This window comes from Paramormyrops kingsleyae, chromosome 2 (assembly GCF_048594095.1).
Source record: "Paramormyrops kingsleyae isolate MSU_618 chromosome 2, PKINGS_0.4, whole genome shotgun sequence".
NCBI lineage: Eukaryota > Metazoa > Chordata > Actinopteri > Osteoglossiformes > Mormyridae > Paramormyrops > Paramormyrops kingsleyae.
In genome coordinates this window covers 5,927,743-5,954,132 of record NC_132798.1, presented here as the reverse complement: position 1 = coordinate 5,954,132, position 26,390 = coordinate 5,927,743, and the positions used below count along the sequence as shown (strand labels likewise).

The 26,390-nt window shown below is 42.1% G+C and overlaps 1 protein-coding gene across 4 annotated transcripts in view; it reads right to left on the bottom strand.

Annotated features, from left to right (window-relative positions):
* Positions 1–26,390, bottom strand: part of zmat4a (zinc finger, matrin-type 4a) — an 82,731-nt gene that overhangs the window by 29,741 nt on the left and 26,600 nt on the right. For all 4 annotated transcript variants that reach the window (XR_002841369.2, XM_023838433.2, XM_023838434.2 and 1 more), the window contains exons 3-4: positions 17,090–17,179; positions 5,354–5,510 (exon numbers count right to left, since the gene is read on the bottom strand). Coding sequence is in view for 3 of the 4 variants with exons in the window: in XM_023838433.2 (XP_023694201.1) it covers positions 5,354–5,510; positions 17,090–17,179 (247 nt within the window). In the remaining variant the exon portion in view is untranslated. The remainder of the gene's footprint in view (positions 1–5,353; positions 5,511–17,089; positions 17,180–26,390) is intronic.

The window sequence follows — 26,390 nt, the reverse complement described above, 5'->3', positions numbered from 1 at the left end:
CAACTCCTCTGACCCGCCCTTGTACTCATCACCAGCACCAAGCACCTTGGAGTAGTCAGTATCTCCCTCTCTCCTTCATGCTGTTATTCTCCAGCTTACGTTCAGTCCTCTCCATTTAATCCCTCTTCTCTCTGATCTTCCTCTTCAAATCCCTCTGTATGTATCTCACCTACTCCTAGTCCCCCATCAGGAAATCCTTCTTCTTACTTACGTTGTGATTCAAGGCTTGTTGTTTTGGAAACACGAACAAAGTTTTCAGGGGAATGATTGTATTCACACAGAAGCTCGATGTAGTCAGTGATGCAGTGAGAGAACCCATCAATGTCCTCACCATGCAGCCTAGAAGAAAGGCCCAGTCTGTCACCTCCAAGATGTTCTCCAGGCCTCTGTTGTTCCTTGTGACCACATTCTCACGGCAAAGGGCTTGGGCTGAACAAAGGAATTGTATTTGGCTGTCAGATGTACAATATTTTGATTGGACTGGCTAAGCGGAGGGAGGGCAACACAACTGCACGCATACTTCATGTTTGTATGAAACAAAGTCCAAAACCTTGTTTCCCCTCATCTTGCACTGAAAATTCCAGTATGCATAGATAGCAAGTTCTATTTGAGTTTGTCAGTTGTGAGCATATTTAATATAAAAATTGATATAACTACCACAGACATACCTTTACAAGACAATAATTCAATTCTACACACAGGATATTTCTATAATATCTAGTACATTGTGCATTTTCAAAATTAATTGAAGATAAACTAGAAAAATGCCCAGGTTTATTTGAAATGCTAAAACAGTGTTACATACAGTATTATTTGGGGGCTTTCAAAGCTTCTGGGCACACCCTGATTTTTTTTTTATATTGGCTCATTCAGAATTCTATTTTGTTATTACATGCATATTTACTAATAAAAAAAAAATAAAATTAAAAATCACTCTATGTAACCAGCAGCAGAATATCTGCACCATCAGTCCAAGAAAGATCATGGCATTTCTCCCAGACCCCACATCCTGGCTTGATGAGTCAAAGCGATGCTCCTATTTCCAAAATTATGCATAATGATGTATGATATCCCCAACACTTTTGCCACATTATATCAGATTTACAAGACAGACTGCAGGAGCATTACAACACAGCTCACTATGTCAGGGTGTGGGGGAGGACAAAAGTCCTTCTAAACTATGCACCGGAGAACATTATAAACTGCAAATATCGATGCGGGTGTCACATGAGAATGGAACTGACCTAAACTGACGTGTGACCCTAAACTGACAAACTGATTTGCGGAGGGAAACTCCGGTGACATTATATGGAGATTCGCATTTATTCCTTCCCTCAGGATTTGGTTGGTTTTACGGTATCTGCTAGAAAGCTCTCTGGACTAATTTTGAGTGTCAGTGTGACTGATGAATGCTCTTCACTCCCCCAGCTGAAATTCTGTTCTGAATCGTCAGACACAGATGGTAAATCTAATGACCTAATCTGTCAGAAAGTGTCTATGAGGTGAGACACTTGCCGAACGATTACTGTTAAACACTTCTTAGTAACACACGAGCAATGCAGTCACCCAACACTAAATAATAACACTTTACAATGTATACGTACACAGTTGCTGCCTATTCTTAAGTATGTTTAGCTGAAACTGGGTCAGTCACTATGCTAATCAATTGGATGGAACCATTTCAACATATTCTGCAAATGTTGTTTTCATTAGTTACAACTGTACCGTTTTAAATAGCTAGATATTTCACTTGTACAGTTTGGTCCACATTGTCATGGGATCTCTTTTGTAGATCACAAAGCTAAACACCTCCTTGGACATCAACAGAATTGAGGCTACAAGTCTGTAGCTCTAACCACTGTTCTACTTAATACACACTACATAACAATTAACCAGGTACCTTTCAGACTAATTTTAACACAGAGCCATGCTATAATTAGACCATCAGTTTCACTTCTTTTTAAAGCCGCACACCGTTATTTAATGTGAAATGTAATCCAGGCTTTAACAATCTAAAAATGCTGTTGTTACACTTCTGTTGTCAGGAAGGTTCTGGAATCCACCCGCTGATGGACCTGTTATTGTAGGCGCAGTGCAGAAACACACACCCACAGAGAAGAAGCAATTAAGGCGGAGACTAATGACTATAATGGCAAAGAAGGCAGTGTAAGGGTGTCGACTGTCACTCTGGGGAGCGGGGCACTCTCCCGGTAAACTCTATCAAAGTACAACAAGTCGTGCCAACCACTCTGCCCTAGAAGCTTGAAGGCACCAGCCAGATGCACACAGCTAGAAAGCCTCTTGTAAGCAGCAGCCTAGACTACACAAGCTGCTGAGTGCTTTTCTACTTTCACGTTCCCCGCAAATAGAACAAGTCCTGATGCCCAACGAAAGAGACGGCTGTATATTGTTCTCTAGTTCATTCCATTTCTCTTGTAGGAAGGTCCTGAAAGTGGCAAGTCCAAGTACACAAAATGGCTGCATTTTTCATATATCTACTTTATACACAAGCATAAACAAATATCATGCTTAAGGGATGAACTGCGACGAGGTGTGCGGTTATACGAAAATAATAAACAACAACTTGGTGTAATGCTAACCACACATCTCACATCGCGAAGTGCTTTATCCCGCTTATACCATGGCAAACAAACAAAAAATAATAACAGAATAAACTAGTCATGGCTAATTTTTCAAAGTGAAATAATTTCAATTAGCATTTAATAATGTTCCAGTGTGCTCTTAAATATACCGCCATTACATGGAAAGGACGTCTGGTCAGGCTACTCGGTGGAAGCGGCAAGTCCACTTAGTAACCATAGAAACCGTCAACAGAGAGGAGCTTGGGTTTGAACAAACAAGGGACATTATGCTGATAGGAATAGCTGCTTACTTATGAGTAAAAAGCCACGCAAGATTTTATATTATGTTTGATAAAACGTTAAAATGCATTAATACAGAACGGTTATTAGGCTGCCGAAACCTGTGCGGTTACACGAAAATAAACACAAAAGAAATCAACACCCACGTGACATTTGTGGACCAATAAGAAAACAGTATTTACCAAAGCTGTAATAACTTCATATAAAAGTTAATATGGACACAAAACAATTTGATACTCTTCAGTTTCAGGCAGAGGTGAAGCGACAGCACAGGTGGGGGCCCTGAGGGGGCTACTAATTACAAATTACATTGAAACGACAAATCTGCCTTCTCTGTGTAATTTATTTTGAACAGAAGTGAAAATAAATTATTTGTGTTTATTACATTCTCTTTGTCGGTATTATTAATTTAGACTTCACGATAAAAAAATACATTTTTCCATGTCGAGGGATAGAGAGTTGAGGGGCCCCATTGAGTTTTTTTGCCTAGGGCCCCCAGTCCCTAGACTTCTGGCGATATATAATACACAGAAACAAAACACAAAACCAGAAATGTTGATAAATAAAAAGTGGCACTTTTTAGTTTTGTATCACTGACTTAGACAATTGGGTACATACAACTTTGACATGAACGTGAGGCAGCTTCCCTTCTCATCTCATTTTTGGGTCAATTATGCCCCCAGGCAGGCTGGCATGGACACTGATACAGAGTGAAAGGATTTTTTTTTTGCATGCACCTCTCCATAATACCGCAGCATGATCACGGAGGAGGATAACGCAGTGCTCCTGAGGCACAACTGCTGGAGGAACTACCTGGCCGCAGTGTCTGGAGCTTATGAGATTTTTACTGCGGCAGAGAGAAATGGAGATTCTGACTCCTCCAACCTTCAGCTACAACAGCAGCAAACACCGGGAAAAATGCTAAGAAATTCTGAATTTGAAAACAGCTCTAAAATATTAATATGGGATCATATGCAATATATATTATTAGCGACAAGCTACATAAATGCACTTAGCAAATGAAATCTGGCTTTACTTAGAATTACTTTAAAGGTACGGTCAAAAGCACAGGATGAAAATTCGTGAAAGATCTTGATGTAAAAATGGAAAGTGGTGGTAAGCAGGTTTGCCAAAATAAGCAAGATGGTTCTGTGTCACAGTGAGCAGTAGCACTGCTTCACAGCTCCAGGGTAATGCATATTATTAATCTGCTTATTACGTGCTAGTGGAGTTTGCTTGAGGTTTTTGGGTGAATTTCACCCACTAGCTAAAGTCGTACTGTTTAGCTGCATTACTGCCCTGTGATGGATTGGTATCCTGCCTAAGGCACTTCCCTGCCTTGTAGCAAGTACTGCCTGGGATGGATTCTAACCCCTTACATGACCTAACACTGGTTAAGCAATGGGAAGATGGATTGATGGGTTAGTGAAAACTCGAAACTGGCAAAACAACAATAACATCATGCCTTGTCTGAATATCAAAGACTATTGTACATCTTCAACTTACACCTGTTTTGTTTTTGCATAAGTAAAAAAAAAAAGTTTGTATAAGTTTCATCAGAAGAAGCAGAGTTTTAAGACCATATCTTCAATGCAAAGCTCTTAGCTCTCTGGGAGAATAGTGCCTTTTATCTGAAGAAGTTGTGCAGGGTATTAGTAGCCGAGGGCAAAGTCTGGATCCCCAAACAGGCCACAGCAGACTCACTAAGGAGATAAGATTCTGGATCACCTGACAGCATCTCCGGAGTGGAAGCAGACAGAACATTACACACCCACATTTCCCTCATCATTACCCTCACTCTCAAAATTTGTTTATGGATTCTGAGATGGCAGCTGTTCTAGTTCACGACGACGGCAAACTTCTCGTCGCTCCGAGGTGTACAGAGATGTAATAGAATCTAAAACAGCTTATCGCTTGAAATTTATTCCACCAGAAGGAATAATCCATGCTCCCCCGTGAGCAGGTCAGCTTGGCGTCCAGAATCGTGCATCTGGCACCTGCTGCTTTCAGCCTGCCCCCATGCTCGTGGGGGGGGGGGGGGGGGTCCACATAGCCTTGCCCTGATGGGTCTGTGTGTCTTTTTGCACAGACCTCTCACACAATGACAGGGATTGTGCAGCTTGCATGTAAATCATACACAAGCGCAGGAGGCTTTTCTCTAAAGACCTCATTAGAGAACTGAGCTGTAAACGGTGACGTGCTGAATGAGGTCTTATATCTACAAACAATATGTGCCACGGGAAAGACAAGCTGATTGTATTAATGTCTGATTCCATATGAACTGCACACACTTGTAGCTAGGTGAACATACCTTCACAAGGTGACCTTCACAATGCAACAAAAAGTACAATTATTTTGCTGTGTGAAGACAAAGACAAAAACAAAACAGACAACGTCTGACTTGTCCAGTATTAAGAAGACAAACTTGTTACCTGGCTTAAGCGCACTGGAAGCCAGTGAGGAGGACCTACCTTGGGCTGTGACGGCAGGCTGCTGCCCAAGCAGCAGTTTCAGCCTCTTGGCGTGGATCTTGCCCTGGTAGTGAGACTGTGCGACCACGGCAGACGTGAAAGACATGTTGCACAACGTGCAGCACTTATTCTTGTCCACATCACCCTCCTCACTGCCCTGGGGGGAAGACGGAGAGAGACAGGACGTTCCTCATATCCATACTGGAGCCGCTTACCTAAACAGATGTCATTCCCTGCCTAACTTCAATTTAAACCAGTGTTTCTCAACCTCGCTGGTCTCACACACAAGTACCAGGTGTTTGGTGTTCTTGATTTTTTTGGTTCAAGTGTGTTTGGAGCTGGGAGGGAACGAAAATGTGGGCTGTGTGGAGACCGCTGAGGTCCAGCCTGAGAAACACTGATTTAGAAAAAAGAATAAGGTATGAATTGTACTATGAAATCGTCATGCCAAGTATGTTTTTCCATGATGTACTACAAGAAAGACATTTCCTGTGGAGATTCGGGGCCTAAGGTAGCTGAAGACATGCACGTGTGCAGATCTTTCATGAACATGAAGCTTCTGAGGAGTACAGTAGCATGGCAGATGCCCCCCCCCCCCCCAAAAAAAACTCCTCTAGGCAAACGTGCTGTGGATGCAGAACGCTGTGGGCAGCTCTCAACACCCCAGCAGCGCATATGACACGTCCTGACGGAACCCCGGGGGGGGCGCAGTCCTGCAGCTGGATTGATGCAGCCATTTAAAATGGAGGTGGATGGAGGAGAGATGGTACACACTCTTTCAAGGGGGGGGGGGGTTCCGTGTCAGTGAGATGTGGAGGTAAACTCAGCTGTGTTCTGCACACATAAAAACATCATGAAACTCATAAACCGTCCCGTGTCAAAGATCGTCACAAGACATTTACCGTTTCACAAGGACATAGGGATTTAGCAGAAAGTAAAGCTTTACTTTATCTTTTACCAAACTTCTTATTATCATTCCACTTAAAATTCTAATAATACTTTACAAAGCAAATTCATAATAAAACTGGAACATACTTTATCATTTAAAGTATTTAAATCTAAAGTAAACATTCTTTTTTTGCATTCAAAAATGTAAATATATAAAATCTACTGTACCTCATTAAAAAACCTCTAAACTGGTAAAAATGAAATACAAACTAAGACAGGCACCTGATGTTTTTTCTGCTGAATCTACTTGCTTGCATTATTCGCTGAAAACCCATGTACATGGAAACTGGAATTCTGCCTCAGGTCCTACACACCGGAACTAAAACTAAAAAAAGCACATAATCTGAACGGTATGCTTTCACTAACCCCCTGCACAGACGTAATTGATGTGTGGGAATCGGAACTACACGCTGGATGGACACACTCTTGTCTTCCCCCATCCCAAGGTGCCCCCCTGAGTCTTACAAAAGTGGTCAAGATTACAGTGATTTCATAAGACAATGTAGTATCTTAAAACTCTGTACAGCTCTTAACCCACAGAACTGAAAACCATGGCTAAAGACAGTATTAGGGAGGCACAGTACTGCCCAAAGCTTCAAAGCCCATCTTTTATTCTCACACATACTTAGGTCAGAAGCTAATCAGTGGAAGCTCTCACTGATATGAAAAAGATATGCAGCAAACGGCAATTGTCCTTTAGTGGTCAAGATCTGATCGTTTTGAATTCAGATGTGGAGAACATTCTGGTTACCCATGAATCTTTCCTGTAAGGAATACAATGTGACAGGAGTTACAGTTTAGAGATACATACTCTCTTTTTAACCCATTGCTGTGTTTTACAAACCATTTTCTAGTGTTGTAGTTCTCGAGACCGGTCTTGATCTCGAGACCGGTCTCGAGACCAATTTTTTGTGGTCTCGGTCTTGTCTTGGTCTCGACTCTATTTGGTCTCGGTCTTGTCTTGGTCTCGACTCTATTTGGTCTCGGTCTTGTCTTGGTCTCGGACATAGCGGTCTCGATGGGATGGGGAAAAAAAGAGAAAACTGCACATCCTAACAGAACAGTATCATTATTTATTATGCGCCTCAATTCAAATGCAACCTGTCAGATGCATCCATTTCAAAAACGTTACATTTTATACATTTTCTCCACGGACACTGCCAGTGCTTCACAGTCCACACACATCATACACATCGTATCATACATCGGCAAAAAAATGTCCGAAAATGTCCGCAAAGTCTATAGCATAGTTATAATTCAAATAAATTAGGTATTTTACATTGATTAGAAAGCACGGTCTTGGAGGTGCAAGTCAATCTGGAGGCTCATTCTCTTCAATTCAAAGCAAAGGATCATTACATAGCTGTATTCATAGCTTACCCGAGGCCTCTGTCCCTGGTATAAGAGACTTAATATGAACATCTTTCTGGTACATCCCATCTCTTTCCCTTGACGAGGTCTGATAAAATGGTTATAGGAGAGGATTGCTGAGAATATTATTTTCTATCAGGTCTCGTAACTATGACAAATCTGGGAGATTTTAAATGAGAGACATATGGACATACGGACAATATAATTGAAAAGATAACATGAATTTGATTTAACGAGTAATGACACTTTACAGCAATGCCTTTTTTCTCTACAGTTGATCTGGGTAATGTGATGTCGATTCTAGCCCTAGTCTGTTTTCGGTCTTGGTCTTGGTCTCGGCCAGTCTTGGTCTTGGTCTCGCCTTAGTGTGTCTTGGTCTTGGTCTTGGACTTGGTCTTGGTCTTGGTACCCTCAAGTCTCGGCAGTGTCTTGGTCTTGATACCCTCCGGTCTCGGTAATGTCTTGGTCTCGGTTTAGGCGGTCTTGACTACAACACTACCATTTTCTAAGAGCGACACCCATATATCTGAAGAACAGTAAAATGATCTTTCTGATCTGCAGAGAGCAGTTGGCTCTGCTGTCACTTCAGCGTCGCACACTCGTGTCTGCGCAGACGGGGAGCTCCACAGTGCTGCGTTCCTTTATCTGCCCTATAAAAGCGTGACACACCGCAGCACCTGACTTACCAGCCTATTTCCCCCCCCCATCCACCCACAAAGCACAGTATCAAATGTCAGAGCCTCCTGCCACCATTCACCGTGGCCTCGATTCCACACATCAGTCTGGGTTCCTGGGGATTCTCCCGGCCTCTGCTGACTCGGCAAAGAGAGGAAGTATTCAGGGCGACTGAATGCGAGGCCACAAAAGAAATAAAAGAACCCAATAGAAATAGAATAGAAAAATTCATAAGATTTGCCAAATATGACTAAGGGACCCACATACTTAAGTATATCAGCATCTATCTCTCATTGCGTCATACAAATTCGATAGAAACTCAATGTTACAAAATAATACTTCAGGAAAAAAACAATGATTATAAGTGACCAAACGATTAAAGAGTTAAACGGAGATGGCGGGCGTGTCACTGTCGGTGTTTGTATGAATTTCTGGTTTACATCCCAAGATCATTCAATGTCCTCCAGATTATTAACATGCTTACATGTGGATGCCAAGATAATCTGAATCTGAAGCATGTGACCATATAAATCTAGGTCATGATATGTAGTTTAACTCTGTTTAAAGCATTTGAGTTTTATTGCACACACAGAACACTGTGCACAGACAAACTCAGATCACTGAACTGAATGGCACGTAACATTAAAAAAATGTGATTTTCACTCTTTTACCCCCCAAAAAAAACCCTATTCACACATTATGTTAGGTGTACAACGTTTTAAAGTCAAGCTTGCAAGGGAACTCATTACCACACTAAGGTAAGATGCTTCGTCTTCCCTGCAGGTCAGTTATTAAACAAGAATATCTTTCTGGTTGTAAAAAACAGTTGCTTGAGACCAGCGATCAATTAAAAATATATATAATCAGTGTTTTGCTACCCTTTATCCGCATCTGCTACATGCAGGGAACATTTTGTAGTGAGACCTACAAAATTCTAAGTGTCTTAAACAGTAAAGGGTGGTCTGACAGTGTAACCTGACAGAGGCAAAAGAAAATAAAGGGTCTCTGACACAGATTTAAGCAAACAGCCGCAGGTTTGCTCTGCGCCGCTCGGGCGTCACGCTGAAAGAATCAAGAAAACCCCCCCAAGCCCCCGACAGGCAGCACTGCTGTAGGCTGTGGGCCTTCTAATCAGACGGTACGGCTCAACGCGAAGGCAGAGAAATTGAGGAAATCTGATATTTCAGGTCCGCACCGCCCAAACAAGCAAGCAAGCGGTGTCAGCTAAAAGCAGAGATGGGGTCTGCTGTAGGACTCCACATCAGTTTGCCTAACCGCTCCCCCCAATAGTTTACAATAGAAGTTTTTTTTATCCTCTAAAAAGAACTGATAATAAATAACCTTATATTGCCGTCATATAGCGCCTTTGAAATTGTATTTCGTCAGTTTGTTTCCGACGTTGTTTGAAATAAATAGCTGCCACTGGTTTTTCATCCCCTCGCCATGAAGCATCTCTGCGCGTTTATTCCAAGCATTGCGAATGTGGGAACTGCATCGCACAGATCAGCATAAAAGTGGAAGGCGAAGTGGTATCTGGAATACTGTGAAATTAAGCTGTTATATCCAAAATCCTGAAATCCCTATTCCCTTTACGCACGACTGTTTGGTTTTCCTTTGGCTATCAGAGTGTCGCCTATTACACCAGCACGGCTCTTCACACTCTCTACCCACACAGGGGTGATACAGGTCTGAAGTGCAGTATTACAGCTGCTCAGCACCACCAACAAGGACATTGACCAACGTCGAGCCTCCCACTGCAAACTCTCTTCAGCAACTCCAGGACAATTGCTACTCAAACATATGTGGTGTGAGTTTCTTTTCGCATTGTCACATAGCATTTTCCTAACAACAATACAGAAATGTATTATTAGGCTGTACCGTGGATCCGTACCATGTTTGAGAACATTTGACCCCAATATGACTCGAGTGATTGCCCCGTACCTTGCCCAGGCGTGCTTGTAGAGGCGGGCCTGGGCACAGTTCAGCTGGACTTGGGCACAATGTGCATCTAGTGTGATGGCTAATTTGCCCGAGCACCGGCACACAGACAGTGATCCGACTGGCACACACATGCAGACTTGTACACCAAACATGAACTGGACCTGGAAGAACCATATTGGGTAGGCTGTACTGATCAGGTTGCGACATACATTTTAGAAACATGGCAGCAAAGGGATCACTTTGGTCTACAGCAGAGGTGCAGCGTTTGCTGGAAATCTGGGCTGAAGACAATATCCAGGAACAGCTGGATGCATCACACTATCTTCTCGTACATGTAGCACAATTAAATGAAAATCGCTGCACTGCATACTCGATTAATCTATAAGAGGGTCATGTGGCATCGAGCCCAATGTGACTCCAAATAAGCCACAGAATAAGAACATTAATCATGAGCTCCATTGTGTTGCATGATAGTGCTAAAAAGACCAGTCGTCAGGCATATATTGCAATTATGTTTAACTTACCCGCTGCCTAAATTAAGGAGCTGTAATGAGTAGACGCTAATGCACACTGTTAATTAACGCCCTGATAAATCCCAATGATGAAATCAGTAGCGTATTGTGGCTTAGAAAAATCAATGTAGAAATGCAGTGCATTCACATAAAAATGAAAACATGCTTCACGACATACAAAAATGCCATATTTATAACGTTTGCACCACCTTCCCCTGTGACCTCAGGGAAATTAATGCTTGGTGGGATTATGCAGCATGACAAAACGCATTCCAAGAACTTATGATTTGATTAGCTGAACAATCCTCAGAAGAAGCAGAGGAAGGTGATTTTTTTTCCTGGTAATATGCCAGATGCATCTGAACAGCCTTTGTGGCCATCGTTGATAGTGAATAGCAATTAACAACAAAAGTGTATGTGCAGTCATTCAGAGCATTAGAGCATTCCATTCTCTCTTTATACTGCATTCTGAGATTGCAAGGTCTCTGTGCAACACTGACCTAAATATAGTACTGAAAGCAGTGGGTTCCCGAGGACAGCAGCATCTTCCTTTCTAACTTCCTTTCCCTTTTGTTTATCTTGGCACAAAACTGAGAGTGGCCTCCCTATAAAGCAGGCAATGACTGTGTAAGACAACGAGGACCACATTGCAGAAAGTCACAAATCATTAGGTTGAACTCCCTGATAATGCTTTAAATCAGGCCTATCATTGTCATCCATCTCTACGCAATTTCAATGTGCAATTTCCCTCACATATGCAGACAGTCCTGAGTGCATTAACACTCAAAGTGTTTAACGGGTAACAACATGTACAATTAGATGCAGAAGAAGGGAAGGATATTATTAAAGTGACTTACTGAGTGATTATCATTACCCCCCCCCCCTCCAATCTAATGTGTTTATGGTAAAGCTGCAACCCCCTGGTTGGTCCACACAAATTTCCACTGATGTCCGTATTTTTTTTCCTGACCTAGAAGGTCTTTAATTGGTCGGATTGCAATAAAAAAAAGTGGCAGGTGAGCTTCAAAGGGAACAGCTCTGCCTGATTTGGGGTTTCACAGTGAAGATAATATACTCAGGACTTTGTTGGGGTTGGTTATGGACTTCCCAATAACAGCTTAGGGTGTGATTACGATGTTAATGTGACAGTGTGGGAGGTGCTGCCGTAAAGGTGGCAAGAAGATTGGTGTAGGAGAATTACTGAGTATATCCTGAACAGCAGAGAGCAGTGAAGGAATTACAAATGCTAAGAGTTCAGAGTTTGAAAAATACTTTGGTATACTCACAATAGCAAATTTGAAAAAATGGTTCTAAGACTTCCTTATTGATAATTCAATGGAGAAGTACTGTATCTGAGTTCTATATGAGTGTTTCGAAGCTGAAGGGCAAAAAACTTTCTATTAGTTTTCCCTGAGACGCTACGCACCAAAATCACTTTACTGCGGATGAAGAATCACATTGGGCCTAATCTTTAACTTCACAGAGCCAAGAAAATCTGAAGCGTTTCTTTTTTAATTCAGACATGCCACTGAAAAAGCCACAGCAGAGAGATATGGGCACATATAGAATTTCAAATGCATCTTTCCTGTATTCAAAATATTTAAATCAAACACAATGTAGTTCTGTGCTTCTTGCAACTCCCTGCCTTGGTAAATGTCTACTCTGAAGTTTAAATTCTTTTCTGGTGTATTGTACTATCAAGATACTTCCTACGAGTGCTTAGATTAAACGTTTTTTCATGTATCAACCACCAGTATGAAACCCAAAGCTCTCAAGTTTCATCAAATGTTTGGAGTGAGATTACATTAAGGGTGAACCCTGTGTCTCACGGTCAATGCGTGGGACTTGCGATCCCTGCCTGCTGCGTTCATCGGCTCTTGCTCTGCCACTTCCGCCTTGTCGGTACTCTGTGTGTTTGCACATCCACGTAATAACATGCTCGCATCGGGATCACATGTAATTTATTTTGGAATTTACCCGGAAACAACAAATGCTATTTTATGATTGGCTTGTAGGTGGTTATTAACTGTCAAATTCGATCGGCGCAGCTATGTACTCGGCGGAGAACTCCACTCTCTACACCTGTGCACCGTCCATTAATTCTATATAATGGGACACCTTGGAGGGTCCCTTCCTTCCTGTGACGTGTGAACAGGTTGAAATGCGTGTCTCACGGCCAATGCATGAGACTTCAGAGCCGTGATGATTCCCGTTCTCAAAGGCTAAAACGTCTCCGCAATTTAAGCTGCAGTTGTACAAAAACCTCTTGACTGTATGACCCTACAGTCTGAAGTGACTTTCTGTTTAAAAAAAAAAAAATCATTGACGGCTGACAGCTTCTGTATATTTATCGCTATTTTCTTATTTTACTAGTGATATGGCAGTGGAATACATCTCTTGCACACACTATATAAATGTGAGATAGGAGTTTCTGTGGAATTTCACATTACATTCTACCCGATTGGGTGGACAACTTTTTGTAGAAGCCAGGTTCCGTTAAAAGCAGGAACCGGACAGCCTGATGCTGAACTTGAAAATGCCACAACGTTTCAAACTAAAGCCCCATCTTCAGCGGGTGAACTGGGGAAAATGCCGGCACATTCGTGTCACGTACATCCTGTTAAGAGGTTATATAGCACTGTGGGCAAACACAGTAGGACCAATAGTTTCTGTTCCAGTTCTCTCATGACAGCTTTGTGTGACACTTTATAACTGTGAATGGCATTGTATTGACTAAGTACAGTGCAATTATTTGTGTTGCCCCATCGCCGATGCCTCCATGGAAACAGGCTGAGCTGCTGCCTAATGAGTGTTCAGCACATCACCGTGTCACAATGCTAAAGGCACTCCCTCATATTTTCTAGCTCCACCACCTGCCACACACCAGCAAAGTGCAATAAAAAACAATCTGTGATTTGCAGGAAATCTTGAGACCAATGGAACAATAGATGGATAATTTACTGCTCCGCAATTTAGTAAGTCTACAATTGCATAATACTAGCACACACTATATTCATGAGTAACTCTTGAATAAAGTAGATTAGATGCACTCACAAAGGCAAGAGCCTAAAAACATACAATGATTGCTTTGTAGTAAACCTTACTCTGTGTGAATCTCTGACCTATTATTCTGGACATATTTTATGGACGACAACACTGCAGCTGATGATGTTAAGCTATTTAACTTTGGCCTCATTCACTCTAAAAGACTGACAGTTCTCTATCAGAAACAGAAAGCTCTTGTTTATACAGGAAGATGCAGGCTGATTTAAACACTGCTAATTAAATAGGAGTGAGGCTCACTGGGACCATTCAATCTGAACTGAATTCTTCCCCAGTTGCTAATTGGATCAACTCTGATGGATCATGCATAGAATTACAAAGTTGGAGGCTGGGGGAGTTTTAAGTGTCCTTGGGGGGCCATGTACCTATTAGTAACTGATGCCATCAGCTGATTTGTAAAGAACAGATGGACAGGATTAATTCCCTTGCTGCTCCATAGTGTTCTGCTGAAAAAGAAACTTGATGCACCTGTGTTCCGGCAGGCGATGGATCACTGGCCCCAGCTAAACAAAAGCAAAAGGTCATACAGTGGATTTCAAGACGGGCTTATCCCTGCTCACATAGATACAGCTTAACTGCAAATACTGCAGGATTCCACACACGTCTTGATAAACAAACACAATTCTGATCTAAGGTAATTTAAAAATGATAATGCTACATTTATATAGCAGACACAGTCAAAAGGGACGTACAAATGAGCATCAGAGAGCAGGTGAGGGGTAAGGGTCTTGCAGAAGGGCCCAATGGTGACGTCACTCTGCCAGGCCTGCTCACCTTGGGCATGAACATGGGGAAAGATCCTCCTTCACCCGTTAAACTTCACATCACTCAGTTAAAAATATTTATTATTACCACAGAGGCACCTTTAGAGGAGATGCTGATAATATATGACTAAGCCAGAATGTCCAGCAATTGTCAGCCATGCCTAGGATGGTATAAGAATGAAAATCAGTCACATTTCCTTCAAGGGAGTACTTGAAGAAGCTTCCTGTTAATATGTTAGTCAATCAATATGTGGGGGGGGGTTGTGTTTTTCTTTTTGGAAGGTGAGCAAAAATACTGCTTTGGTTGGTAACAGCAGTAAACTCAGCATAAGATATTTAAGCATTATACCAACTTCAAAGTTTTCCTTTCTCATGTTTATGATCCTCATATTTGGCTAAATTTGAAATTAAGCTGCCTGCAGGGATCCAATTATCATTCAGAAAGCTTTACTCTATACAAGTGAAGGCTCTCCACCTCATCTTCCTGTAAAATTTGAATATGGATATAAATCCAAATGCATTCCTACTAGCTGTAACAGAAAAAGAACTTGACTAAATGAGTGTGTGAGTCTGTGGTTTAGGGCACGTTACCCGTGATCAGAAGGTCACCAGTTGAAACCCAGGGTCGCTAGAGTGACTTCTCCATTAGACCTTTGAGCAAGACCCTTTGGGCAACCCCAGCTTCTCCAGGGCGGCTGATTCTGCTTCCTCAATTGCATGTTGTTTCAGATAAAAACATCTGCTAAATATATAGACATGAATCTAACAAGTGACCCACCTACAAATTATTTTTAAAAGCAAGCCACTTAAAGTGCACATAAAAACATATAAATAAAAGTTGTTGATACAATGAACTGTGCAATTCTCCTCCTTTAGATTAATCCTGAAATTGTGACCAAAAGAAATACAGACAATTCTAGCTGCACAGGATCAGGTTTGATAAAAACTCACACCCTTCTTCCTGATGCTTGATGAGCGGTAAGGGACAATTGCATCTGACAGAAGCACGTTTTTTTGAAGCTTTATAAAGGCAGGGAGACATCTCCCTGAAAGGCACATGCTCCAATTAATCACAGCCCCCACCTTATTCTGCCTGCTGCCCTAAACCACCCGACACCTGGAGGTATAATTTTCTGCACATTATTACAGATCCGTGTTAACTGTCAGACACACAGGTGAGAGTAAACAAACAAGCACAGATGGAATAGCAATTTTCTGCTGCATTTATACACGTTCGGCAATGGCATCATGACATCCTTCATCTTTCAAGGGCATGGTGTGCCTCGGACAAAACTGAGCAAATAAAGTTTAACTCCCAGATTTGCATTTCAGTTTTTATGAGTCACGTAGCAAATGCACTTAGTCAATCCTAAGTGGATCACACAGCAAATTTTAGACTAAGCCTATTTTGAAGAGCTGTTTTCCTATATTTATCAAGGCAGTTTAATATGATCTATGTCCTCAATTCCCACATCATTCGTTATTAAAGTCCAAATCATTGACTGAAGGCATGGATACTCACTGCTGCTATAAACGTGTTGTGTCAACGTGGAGGACCTTCAATTGGAGAGTTATTGAAAACATATGCAAACTTAGACCGAATAATAAATAATAATAATAATAATAACAACTGATACTTTATTGATCCTGTGGGTAAATTCTCTTTTTGCCCCTCCCCCGACTTGCTCTCTGTAGATGACAGCAAGCTGGCCAGAAAGGGCAGCACCCAGGGAGCTGGGGGTTAAGGGCCTTGCTCAAGGACCCGTGGATGTGCTGAAACTGGGCTGGAACCAGTGACCTTCTGATCACAGGCACAGAGGCTTAGCCCACCGAGCCACACGCTGCCCCCAAGCCCAGTAGATGTGGCGGATTTTAAGCCAAGCTAACACAGCAGCGCATGAACGATTCACCCTGTCAGTCATGCCATTTAGCATGCATCCTAAATGAACAGATTCACACCCTTTCTCCTCTCCCCAGTAAACAAACACAGGGAGTGAGATTACTGTCTCCTTAGCTTTTCTTGACCCGCTCTGAGAAGTTTAGTTCAGCAAACATCACATATTGGCTGGGGAGTGGCAGCGAAACATAACTCAAACTATATATAACAGCGAAGAAAACATCTTGTCCTGCATTTTACATATGCAAGTTTGACTTATAACATACAGCCAACTCCTGATAACACTTGGGGTTTCACTGTCACTTCAAAATCCAACAGTCCATAAAAAGGACGCCTTTGAACAATATGGCAGTGAGGCAGTTCAGAACACGGACCGTGACAATCAGTGGCAGAACGGCACAGAACAGAAGGCCTTACCTGGGCCTGAAAACATTCAAGAAAGCAATATAGGTCCAGCCAAGCGTTACGAAACAAATAAGCGATTTTGCAAATGTTTTCACGTAAAAATAAGCATGTGGTGCCATATTTAAATGGAGAGGTAGATTTAAGGATTTAAGGAGCTTACATTGTCTGTTCGCAGCTTCTTTGCAGGGCATCCGCCATCCAGCGGGTGCAGCATGTAATACAGCCTCACTTTGTTTGCATGTTTCCGACTCTGTGAAGGGGAAAAGAGTTACGATCAAATTAACTTTAAAATAAAAAATTACTTGAAACATAAATACAATCCACAGGCGTCCACAGTGATGCGGGCGCTGCATCGGTCTGTCATGGTGAAGAAGGAGATGAGTCAAAAGGCGAAGTTCTCGATTTACCAGTCGATCTACGTTCCTACCCTCACCTATGGTCACGAGCTGTGGGTAGTGACCGAAAGAACGAGATCTTGAGTACAAGCGGCCGAAATGAGTTTCCTCCGCAGGGTGGCTGGACTCTCCCTTAGAGATAGAGTGAGGGACTCAGAGTAGAGCCGCTGCTCCTCCGCATTGAGAGGAGCCAGATGAGGTGGCTCGGGCATCTGATTAGGATGCCTCCTGGACGCCTCCCTGGTGAGGTGTTCCGGGCATGTCCCACTGGGAGGAGGCCCCGGGGAAGACCCAGGACACGCTGGAGGGACTATGTCTCTCGGCTGGCCTGGGAACGCCTCGGGATTCCCCCGGAGGAGCTGGATGAAGTGGCCGGGGAGAGGGAAGTCTGGGTTTCCCTGCTGAGACTGCTGCCCCCGCGACCCGACCTCGGATAAGCGGGAGATAATGGATGGATGGATGGATAAATACAATCCAATGCCTAAATAAGCCAGGAATAAACAGATACAGTGTGACCAAAGAATGCTGTGGCATCATTTAGGGAATTGGTCAAGGTCATATTGAGTGTAGAAAAAATACAGAATTTTCAACTGGGATGAATATAGCACATCTATCTACAAAAAGAGCTTTCACTGATGTTCATGAACCTGTAAAAACCCCTAAGGAATCTGATTCCAAGAAGCAGGAAAAGTAGATTTAAGATGAATGGGTGGATGGATGGTGATACAAATGCTGTAGACCAGGGCTATTCAACTCACGGTCCTCGAGGGCTGAGCCCTGCTGATTTTCCAGCCTTCCTTCACCTGTGAGCCAGGTGTGAAGCCTCTGACCAATCAGAATCAGTAATTATTAAACTAACTACCTGGGAGAACTGAAAACAAGGCCTGGATTTGGAATCGAGGGCCTGAATTGAGTAGCCCTGCTGTAGACCATATCAGAACTGATACAGAAGTTCATCCCCTATTATAGGCTTACTCAGGCAAATAACTGTCCCTGCAAACACCTGAAAACATAAACGGCAGAATGTTTTTAGCACAAGCCAAAGGTCCTATGTAATTATACCCACTGTCGTAATTTGTATTCGGCAATGGGAGTCCTGCCATAATATGGTCTTCATTAGAGTATATACGGGATACGTCTTTGAAAAAAAAATCTATGTAGTTAGTGAGTTTTATATATTTAAACTACAGTTCTTTGTTGAATTACATGAGGACTGACTGAGTTTTGGTTCCCAATACCGTAACATATTACTAAGGAAGCCTAAAATTTTGGCAGTCTCAACTCAAGAATTAAAAAAATGAGTTTTGCAAATTTGCTTTTTCAGTTAATAGCAGAAAACAGAGAAAGCACGACGAAGTGATGTGAGGTGGGTGACAGCTTGGTAGTTTGCTGTACAATCAAAAACGCACTTTTAAAGGAAAGGAACTGGAAAGTGGCACGTCGAGCACGGCTGGCAGGCGGCTTGGTCAGTAAGGGAGGCTTCATGGGGGCAGAATCGCTGAGCCTTGAGAGGAGGAAATGTGCTCCGAGTCCCGATGTGCATCAGATTGCCCTGTATCCACTTCAGAGTGAAACCTAAATACAGCCTCAGAGACGGTGACCTACTTAACAGGCATGTGGTTTTATCCGTTATTTTGTAAGGATTGTACTGGAACTGGAGCACATGTATGAGGCATCAAGTTTGGCTAAATCCAGGTTTCTACTCCTGGAAGAGATGAGCCAAAGACAGACTGTGCTGTCTTCAATTCCCGTTCTCAAAGTTGTCTGTTTTTTTCTTTTTTTCTTTATCAAATCATCCTACTCGACCTTTTAGAGTCCAAATTAATTACACGTTTACACTCACTAATTCAGTAGCTCAGTGGCTAATGATTTTGAACAGGCAGCTAATGTGCTGGGGCAGACATGATTAGTGTGTCGGACAATGCCAAGGTCAGACAACTGAAGACGGAGTTTGCAGTTAACCTCCTGGTGCAAAGAAAGAGAAGAAGCCATCAGCAACAGCCCTTCTAGGGAGCAGATCAGCTGAGATATTATACAATGTTAGCCGCTCTTCAGTCCATAGGCTAAAGCTCAGCATAACTTCCCCATTCCTGACCATCTTGATGATTATGCCATTTTAGCTGGAACTGGAAAGCGATAGCTTAAATGGTCTCTGAATATACTATTGACCAAATTAGCCACTCTTATGACCAACCAGCTGTCAGCCATCGCACCTTTATTCAAACAGGGGTGGTAATACATCCTTTTGGTGAACATCTATATCTGCTGTTTTTCAGTTTCATCGCTATAGCTTGATGTACAGACTACCTGACCGTTAAATTAACTACTACAAGATAAGCCACCAGAAAAATAAAATTTTGAACAGCAGCGGACTAATTGATGGGCTTGCGTCTGCACATGCTGTGATCTAGTCAATGGAGCAAAATCGTCTGGCATTACTGGCAGGCTTCCTCTGTCACTACTAGTAATGTATATTCTATTCTTGTTTTTTAGATATCTTAGATTTAAAGGTCACTGTGCCCTTCATGCATTCAGGAGTACAGTGGTAGAATGAGGTAGAATCTGCTCAGCGAATCAATGTGTTAGTAAACGGGGAGCGAACTGGGTGCAGTGAGCTATGATAACAGCGAAAAAGACTCACTTTTCACCAGATAACAGTGAAGACTTCCTTTCTGCCATCAACCTCCTGTTAAATTGCCTACTTTGTCCTACAGGAAATCGTTTGTCACCTGCATCGGCCCTTGTTGCACCATCAGTCGACAGAGGACACTTTTCAATGAAGCTTGAACTGCACACTTATTTAAAGGGGAAAAAAAATCATGCTAAAAAAATCCAACACTTCATCTTTAAAAACTACACCTTTATAATACACACACGAACACATACATCATAAATGTATTAAATCTACACGAAGCAATTTATACTAAATCCTATTCCCATACAATCCCCATTTATCAATCTTAGCTACCTGTACAGGAAGTTAAGGAAATGCTCGACTGACAGTCCGCAACTAGACGACTTGAAAAGCGCAACACCCAAAAAGGAAAAGAAAAGAACAAAATGGCTGAATCCACACCCACATCTGACGTATCCCATACGCATCATCTTCTCCTGCAGAGTAACCAGTCAGGTGACCTTCCCACTGAGCTGTCAAGCAATATCACTATGCCCCCCCCCCCCCCCCCAGTCCATCGTACTGAACCCCGCTCACTACAAGATGCTAGGACTGTGCTACTCAACACAGAGCTGCGCACACCTGGGTTACAATGGTCCATGTTATGACATTTCGATGCATAAATGTTTTTCAGTTTCAGTACAATATTCAATAAATTACATGAGATATTCAACACTTTATTATAAAACAGGCTTTGTGTTAATGATTTTCCCCAACTGTAGGCTAATGTAAGTGTTTTAAGCATGTTTAAGGTAGGCTAGGCTAGGCTATGATATTTGTTAGGTTAGGTGTACTGTATTAAAATGCTTTTTCGCCTTACGAAACCTGGGGAGAGGCTGCATAGTATATAAGAAATATAATCTATTATATGCTCTACTATTAATATTAATAACTCAAAGAACATTTTTCTATCTGGATCATTACACTGTGCAACTTTGATATCCTATAGTGTCCATTCCATCTGAGATAACATGGACTTTTCCTCCAACCAGGCCCAGTTACAAGATGAGTTTTAAACAGATAGTGAGAACTTGTTTATGACCGTTAATTTGCTTGCATGCTCCCAAAGTGTGTATGTGACAAAGTGCACCCCAACCGCGTAACGCAGGTCATTAGGTCACATAACGACACCCTGGCGACTGGATCCATTCTTACTGCTCTAACGTCATTCTCCGGGACTCTTCATTAGGTGCGGCTGCTAGTGGCGATGCGTAGCAGAGGCGGGGTGCCGTGTCGAGTGCTGCACGTCTGACGGACGGAAAGGACAAATAACTACCCAGAGTCACCATCCCCCGTGTTGAAGGTGAGTTAACAGGAACAAAAGTGCACGTGGCACATGGGCATTGAGTGTTATTGGAAAAAAAGATATTCAATTGTTGCTAGTGCACAGAACAAATCTGACAGTAGATCATGTAGACGCAGCATGTGAATTTTGGTGTTTATATTTTGCTATTGCGTATGAATAGATTTCAAATGCTACTGCAGACCTCAGGTACTACAACGGGTATGAATATTATGCACAAGTATGCACCCAATTTCGCTGTACTTTTACAATGATAATAAAGATTCTGATTCTCAAATTCTGCATTATAAAAACAAACAGAAATACGAAAAAACACCCGTACTGTGTTTATCACACATCTATTTTCTGAAAACTTTTTCATCACCTTATGATGATGATAAATTTAATGTTTCCAGATTAGCCTGCATCTACATCACCGAAACAGCAACCCGTCTCAAACTCCCAGTAACAAGGTCCCCGTCACCCCTCCCCCCATCTACTCCCCACTCCTCCCACACCCCCCCAAACTCAACAATTTCTAGCCTTCTTAAACACTCCCCACCTCTCCAAAAATCTTTATTAAAAGCCCTGTCAATTTAAAACTTTGTATGATTTGCCTCAATGCAATCAGGTTCACCAGAACTGCATCTGTAGCTGTCCTTTCATGTGCCTTGACTAAGTGACGCTGCTTCAATTTGGGTGCAGTGTGTCCCAAAATGAAATATGGATTATCACACATACAATGTTCCGGGGAAGTTAGAAAAGGATCTACATTTTCTAAATACTATTAGAGTTCACAAGATCAAGTACCTGCTACAGCTGCCCTTTCCCTGGCCTGATGCCATCCAGCAGTGCTGTTTCAATTTTGGTGTGATTTGTGTCAAAATGATATCAGGTGTAGATATTTATTCATATAATTTTTTTGAAAAGTGGAAATAAAATCCATTACTTTTTGAGTTATCATATTTACAATGTCAAATGTCTTCTGCAGTCACCCATCCCTTTGCTGATTCTATGTGGTGTTGCTTTAATTTCCTGTCTGGAGAATACAATGATTTGCAGTTATATCTCTAGTGATATTAGAAAATATTATCCATCTACTAAACTGCAGGTAGTCCTGGGAGAAAAGCCTAGTTGTAAAATATCAATCTTATCATCACAGGGTATTCGAGGGCATTGTTCTGATTTAACTTACGGGACAAGGAGCTCATACAGTAATGTTTGATATTGGAATTATGTCGTCTGTTTTGATCTAATCAAATGTGACCTTCTGTTTGTCAGTTTTTTATTTTTACATCAGGGTACATCATTAAACTCACAGCGGCGGCTCATTATATTGTTTCTCAGGTAATTACAGAGCTAGCTACCCATATGTACCACATCCGTCTCTATCCCAGCTTCTTCTACATGTAGTAATAACCTTTAAAATCTCTAAAGAAGAGGAATTAGCCCTTAGTCTAGCTCCGAGAGGAAAGAGAGAACCACCCAAGTCATGTTTGGTAAATCCAAAAACAGCTGTTTTTAGAAACATTTTTAGTAGTAAACTGATGTTAATAATTAGAAAAGTTTTGGTTTATTAAATCAAAATTATTCATTTATTTTATTGATTTATTTTAAATAAATCCCCCCCCCCCCCATTGACTCACTGGAGGATACAGTATTTTTTTTTATTTTTTAAATCTCCCGTGGCTTCAAAGTACTGTTCTGCATATTAGCAGTTGTGGCAAGCAATTTGCTAGAAGGGATTGCCTTCAGAAGCTTAATGAAGAAAAAGTGAAATACATGAAGAATTAGAAAATTAGGCAGCCATATTTTCCTATTCTTTACTAATAGATAATCCCGTACAAAAAACTATCGAGAATGTAAAGAAACTAAGCCAAAAATCTTACGAAGCAAAAGAAAAAACAATGTTTTAATGGTATAATACATTAAGAAAAACAGTCAGAATTTAGCATGTGCTAATAAACCCTCAAGATAGTTTGAACCAATTCTTATTTCAGCTTTGAAAATATCATCATTGCCATCGTCACATCTTCATCATCATCATCATCGCTATCATCCTCCTTTTCCCGCTGAGGGTCTAGCTCATTCAGCAATCCCCAGACACTACCAAACTAAATTAGAACTACACTATACGGACAAAAGTACTGGGATACCTGGCCATTACACAGGAAATTTTATGACATCCCATTCTAAATCCATAGGCTATAACAGCTGCCAGTCTTCTGGGAAGACCTTTCACAAGTTTATCAAGTGTGTCTGTGGGATTTTTTGCCCATTCATCCAGAAGAGCATTTGTGAGGTCAGGCACTGATGTTGTACATGAAGGCCTGGCTTGCAAACTCCATTCTAATTCATCTCAGAGGTGTTCGATGGGGTTGAGATCAGGGCTCAGTGTGGGCCAGTCAAGTTCTTCCACACCAAACTCACTCAACCATATTCTTTAGGTACCTTGCTTTTTGCACTGGGGCACAGTCAAGCTGTAACAGAAAAGGGCCTTCCTCAAACTGTTCTGACAAAGTTGGAACATTTTTTTGGTATGCTGAAAAACAACATCAAACCATTACTTCTCCAAAGTGTACAGCTGACACAATGCAGTCAGGCAGGTAATGTTCTCCTGGCATCCATCAAACCCAGACTTGTCCATCAGACAGCCAGAAAGATTCTTCTCCAGAGTCCAGTGGCAACATGTTTTACAGCTCTCTGTCCGATGCTTGGCATTGTGCTTGGTGATGCTCAGCCATGGAAGCCCCTGGCATAGTTTTTGTGCTGCGGTTAATGCCAGAGGAAGTTATTCAGTCACCAGTGCATGGGCGACTTTTACACACTAAGCGCCTCAGCACTCAGCAACCCCGCTCTGTTACTTTACGTGGTCCTGCCACTTCATGGCTGAGTTTCTGTTGTTCCTAAATGCTTCCAAGTTGCAATAATACCACTTACGGTTGACTGCGGAATATCTAGGAGGAAAAAGATTTCACAAATTGACTTCTTGCAAAGGTGGCATCCTACAACAGTAGCAGGCTTGAATTCACCGAGCTCTACAGAACGACCCATTCTTTCACAAATGTTTGCAAACCTGAATGCAAGGCTAGGTGCCTGGTTTTATACACCTGTGACAATGGTCTGAATAGAACACTTGAAGTCAATGACGAAGAGGTGTGTTCCAGTATTTTTGTCCATATAATACATTCCATCCAGTGTGTCATTGACAGGCTCCTTGGCCTCTGCTCAGTGAGACATACCCGAAACAACTCCCTCAGAAGGTGACCAGTTGCATCCTTAAAAGATGCCCAAATTACCTCAGTTCACTCGTCGCGATCCGAAGGAGCAGACTCTATTGTAATTTCCACTTCTCACCCTGACAATGAACTGCAAATTTGAAGGTACTGATTGTCATCCTTGGCAATTGACACTATGCCTTGAACTGCTCAAGTCTATGCCGAAGGCCGAAAGGACAACATCTACAAACAGCAAGGATAGCACATTGAGCCACCCATACCAGATACCCTAGCCACAGCTCTTCCTTGATGTCCTGTACATGAAAATCACAAGCAGGAGTGGAGAACATGCCCAACAGTGCACAATGAGGTCAGAATCTGCTTTGTTTCCCCTGAATCCCAGGTTCTGTCAGAGTGGAGTATCCTCTCAAGTACCCTGGTGTTGACATTCCCATATTGTTCCCCTATAGTAGGAACACACCCTTTTTAAAATCCCCCCTTTTTTGAAAATAGGGACCCACCAACCCCAAGATACTTTACCTGACTTCAATATTAAAATATTGAACACAAGCATCATTCATGTCATACCAACAACATCCAGTGCTTCAAGAATCTCTATATGGATTTCAATCAATGGCTTTCTGCAGCAATTATGATGCCCAAGGTCTTCAACCTGGTCTCTTCCCAGCCAACCCTGTCTGTTCTTCTGGGTGGGTCCCCTGGTCCATTAAGCCTCCTTCCCATGTCCCTAAGTTAACTCACCAATAACACATGACCTCAAATCAGTTGACAAAATAAAATCAATAACTGATTAGTTTAGGGTGCTCTGGTACTGAGATCAAGTATACTTATGGACATTCTACTTTTTAAATACGGTGTTTGGTATGGATAAGCCATGATTTGCATAAAAATCCAATAATAATCAATAGCAGTACACACCTCAAGTTTAAATATAGAACGTCATTCTTCCCAGTCATGCTTCTCCAGATATCTCCAGTTCCGTTCCCCAATATGGTCTCAGTGGGAGCACAGAGTCCATAGAAGGAACTCACTTTCTTTATGAAGACTGGGTGGTTTGATGTATGTATAGAAACAGTCAAAGCTTTCCTTTGCGCAGTCTCACATTCGCACACAGGCAACTATTCTATTCATGTTCCCAAAGGCAGTTGTCAAGTGCCAAGGTCTAATCTGCCTGGGTCCTTCCCACTCACACCGGCTACAGAGCACCTGACACCCATCGCTCATCTAAAGGGTGGTGAACCCGCAATAAGACTCCACACAGCCTTTTTAAGCTGAGCTTAGCCAGGCACATGTGGGCAAAAACAATCTCCAGGCTTGGCTCCAGTCATGGGTCCCAGTAACCAGAATTCCAGGAAGGATACTCGGGTTTGACATCTTCCACGGGAGTCTTCGATGGATCATAATTTGACCAGTCTTTCCCCACTAAAATGTTCAAGACTCTACAAGGAGCTCCAGTCGATGCAGCTCACAAACTCCTCCACCACACTAAGGCCATGATTCTTGGAGGGAGCCTGGAGTCACTGTACATCACACCGAAATTCATATATAAAAAAGACCAGGATAAGCACTTGGAAAATGGATGCACAGAGTGTTTAAATATCCATCTGTTCTTGCATCCAGCCATTTTCCATGGTGGAGCCATTCTCAAGAAGCACAGGATACGTAGGCAGGAGACACAATGAACGGGGCACCAGTCCACCACACCCACTCACACTCACTATGAGGAATTTAGGAATGCCAGTCTACCCAACTGCACTCTGGGACTGCAGAAGAATATGGGAGCAGCTGCAGGAGACCTGCGCAATCCCAAGAAGAAAACACAAACATAAAAATACATAAATAAACGTACAAGTAGCCATATAGTAACATTA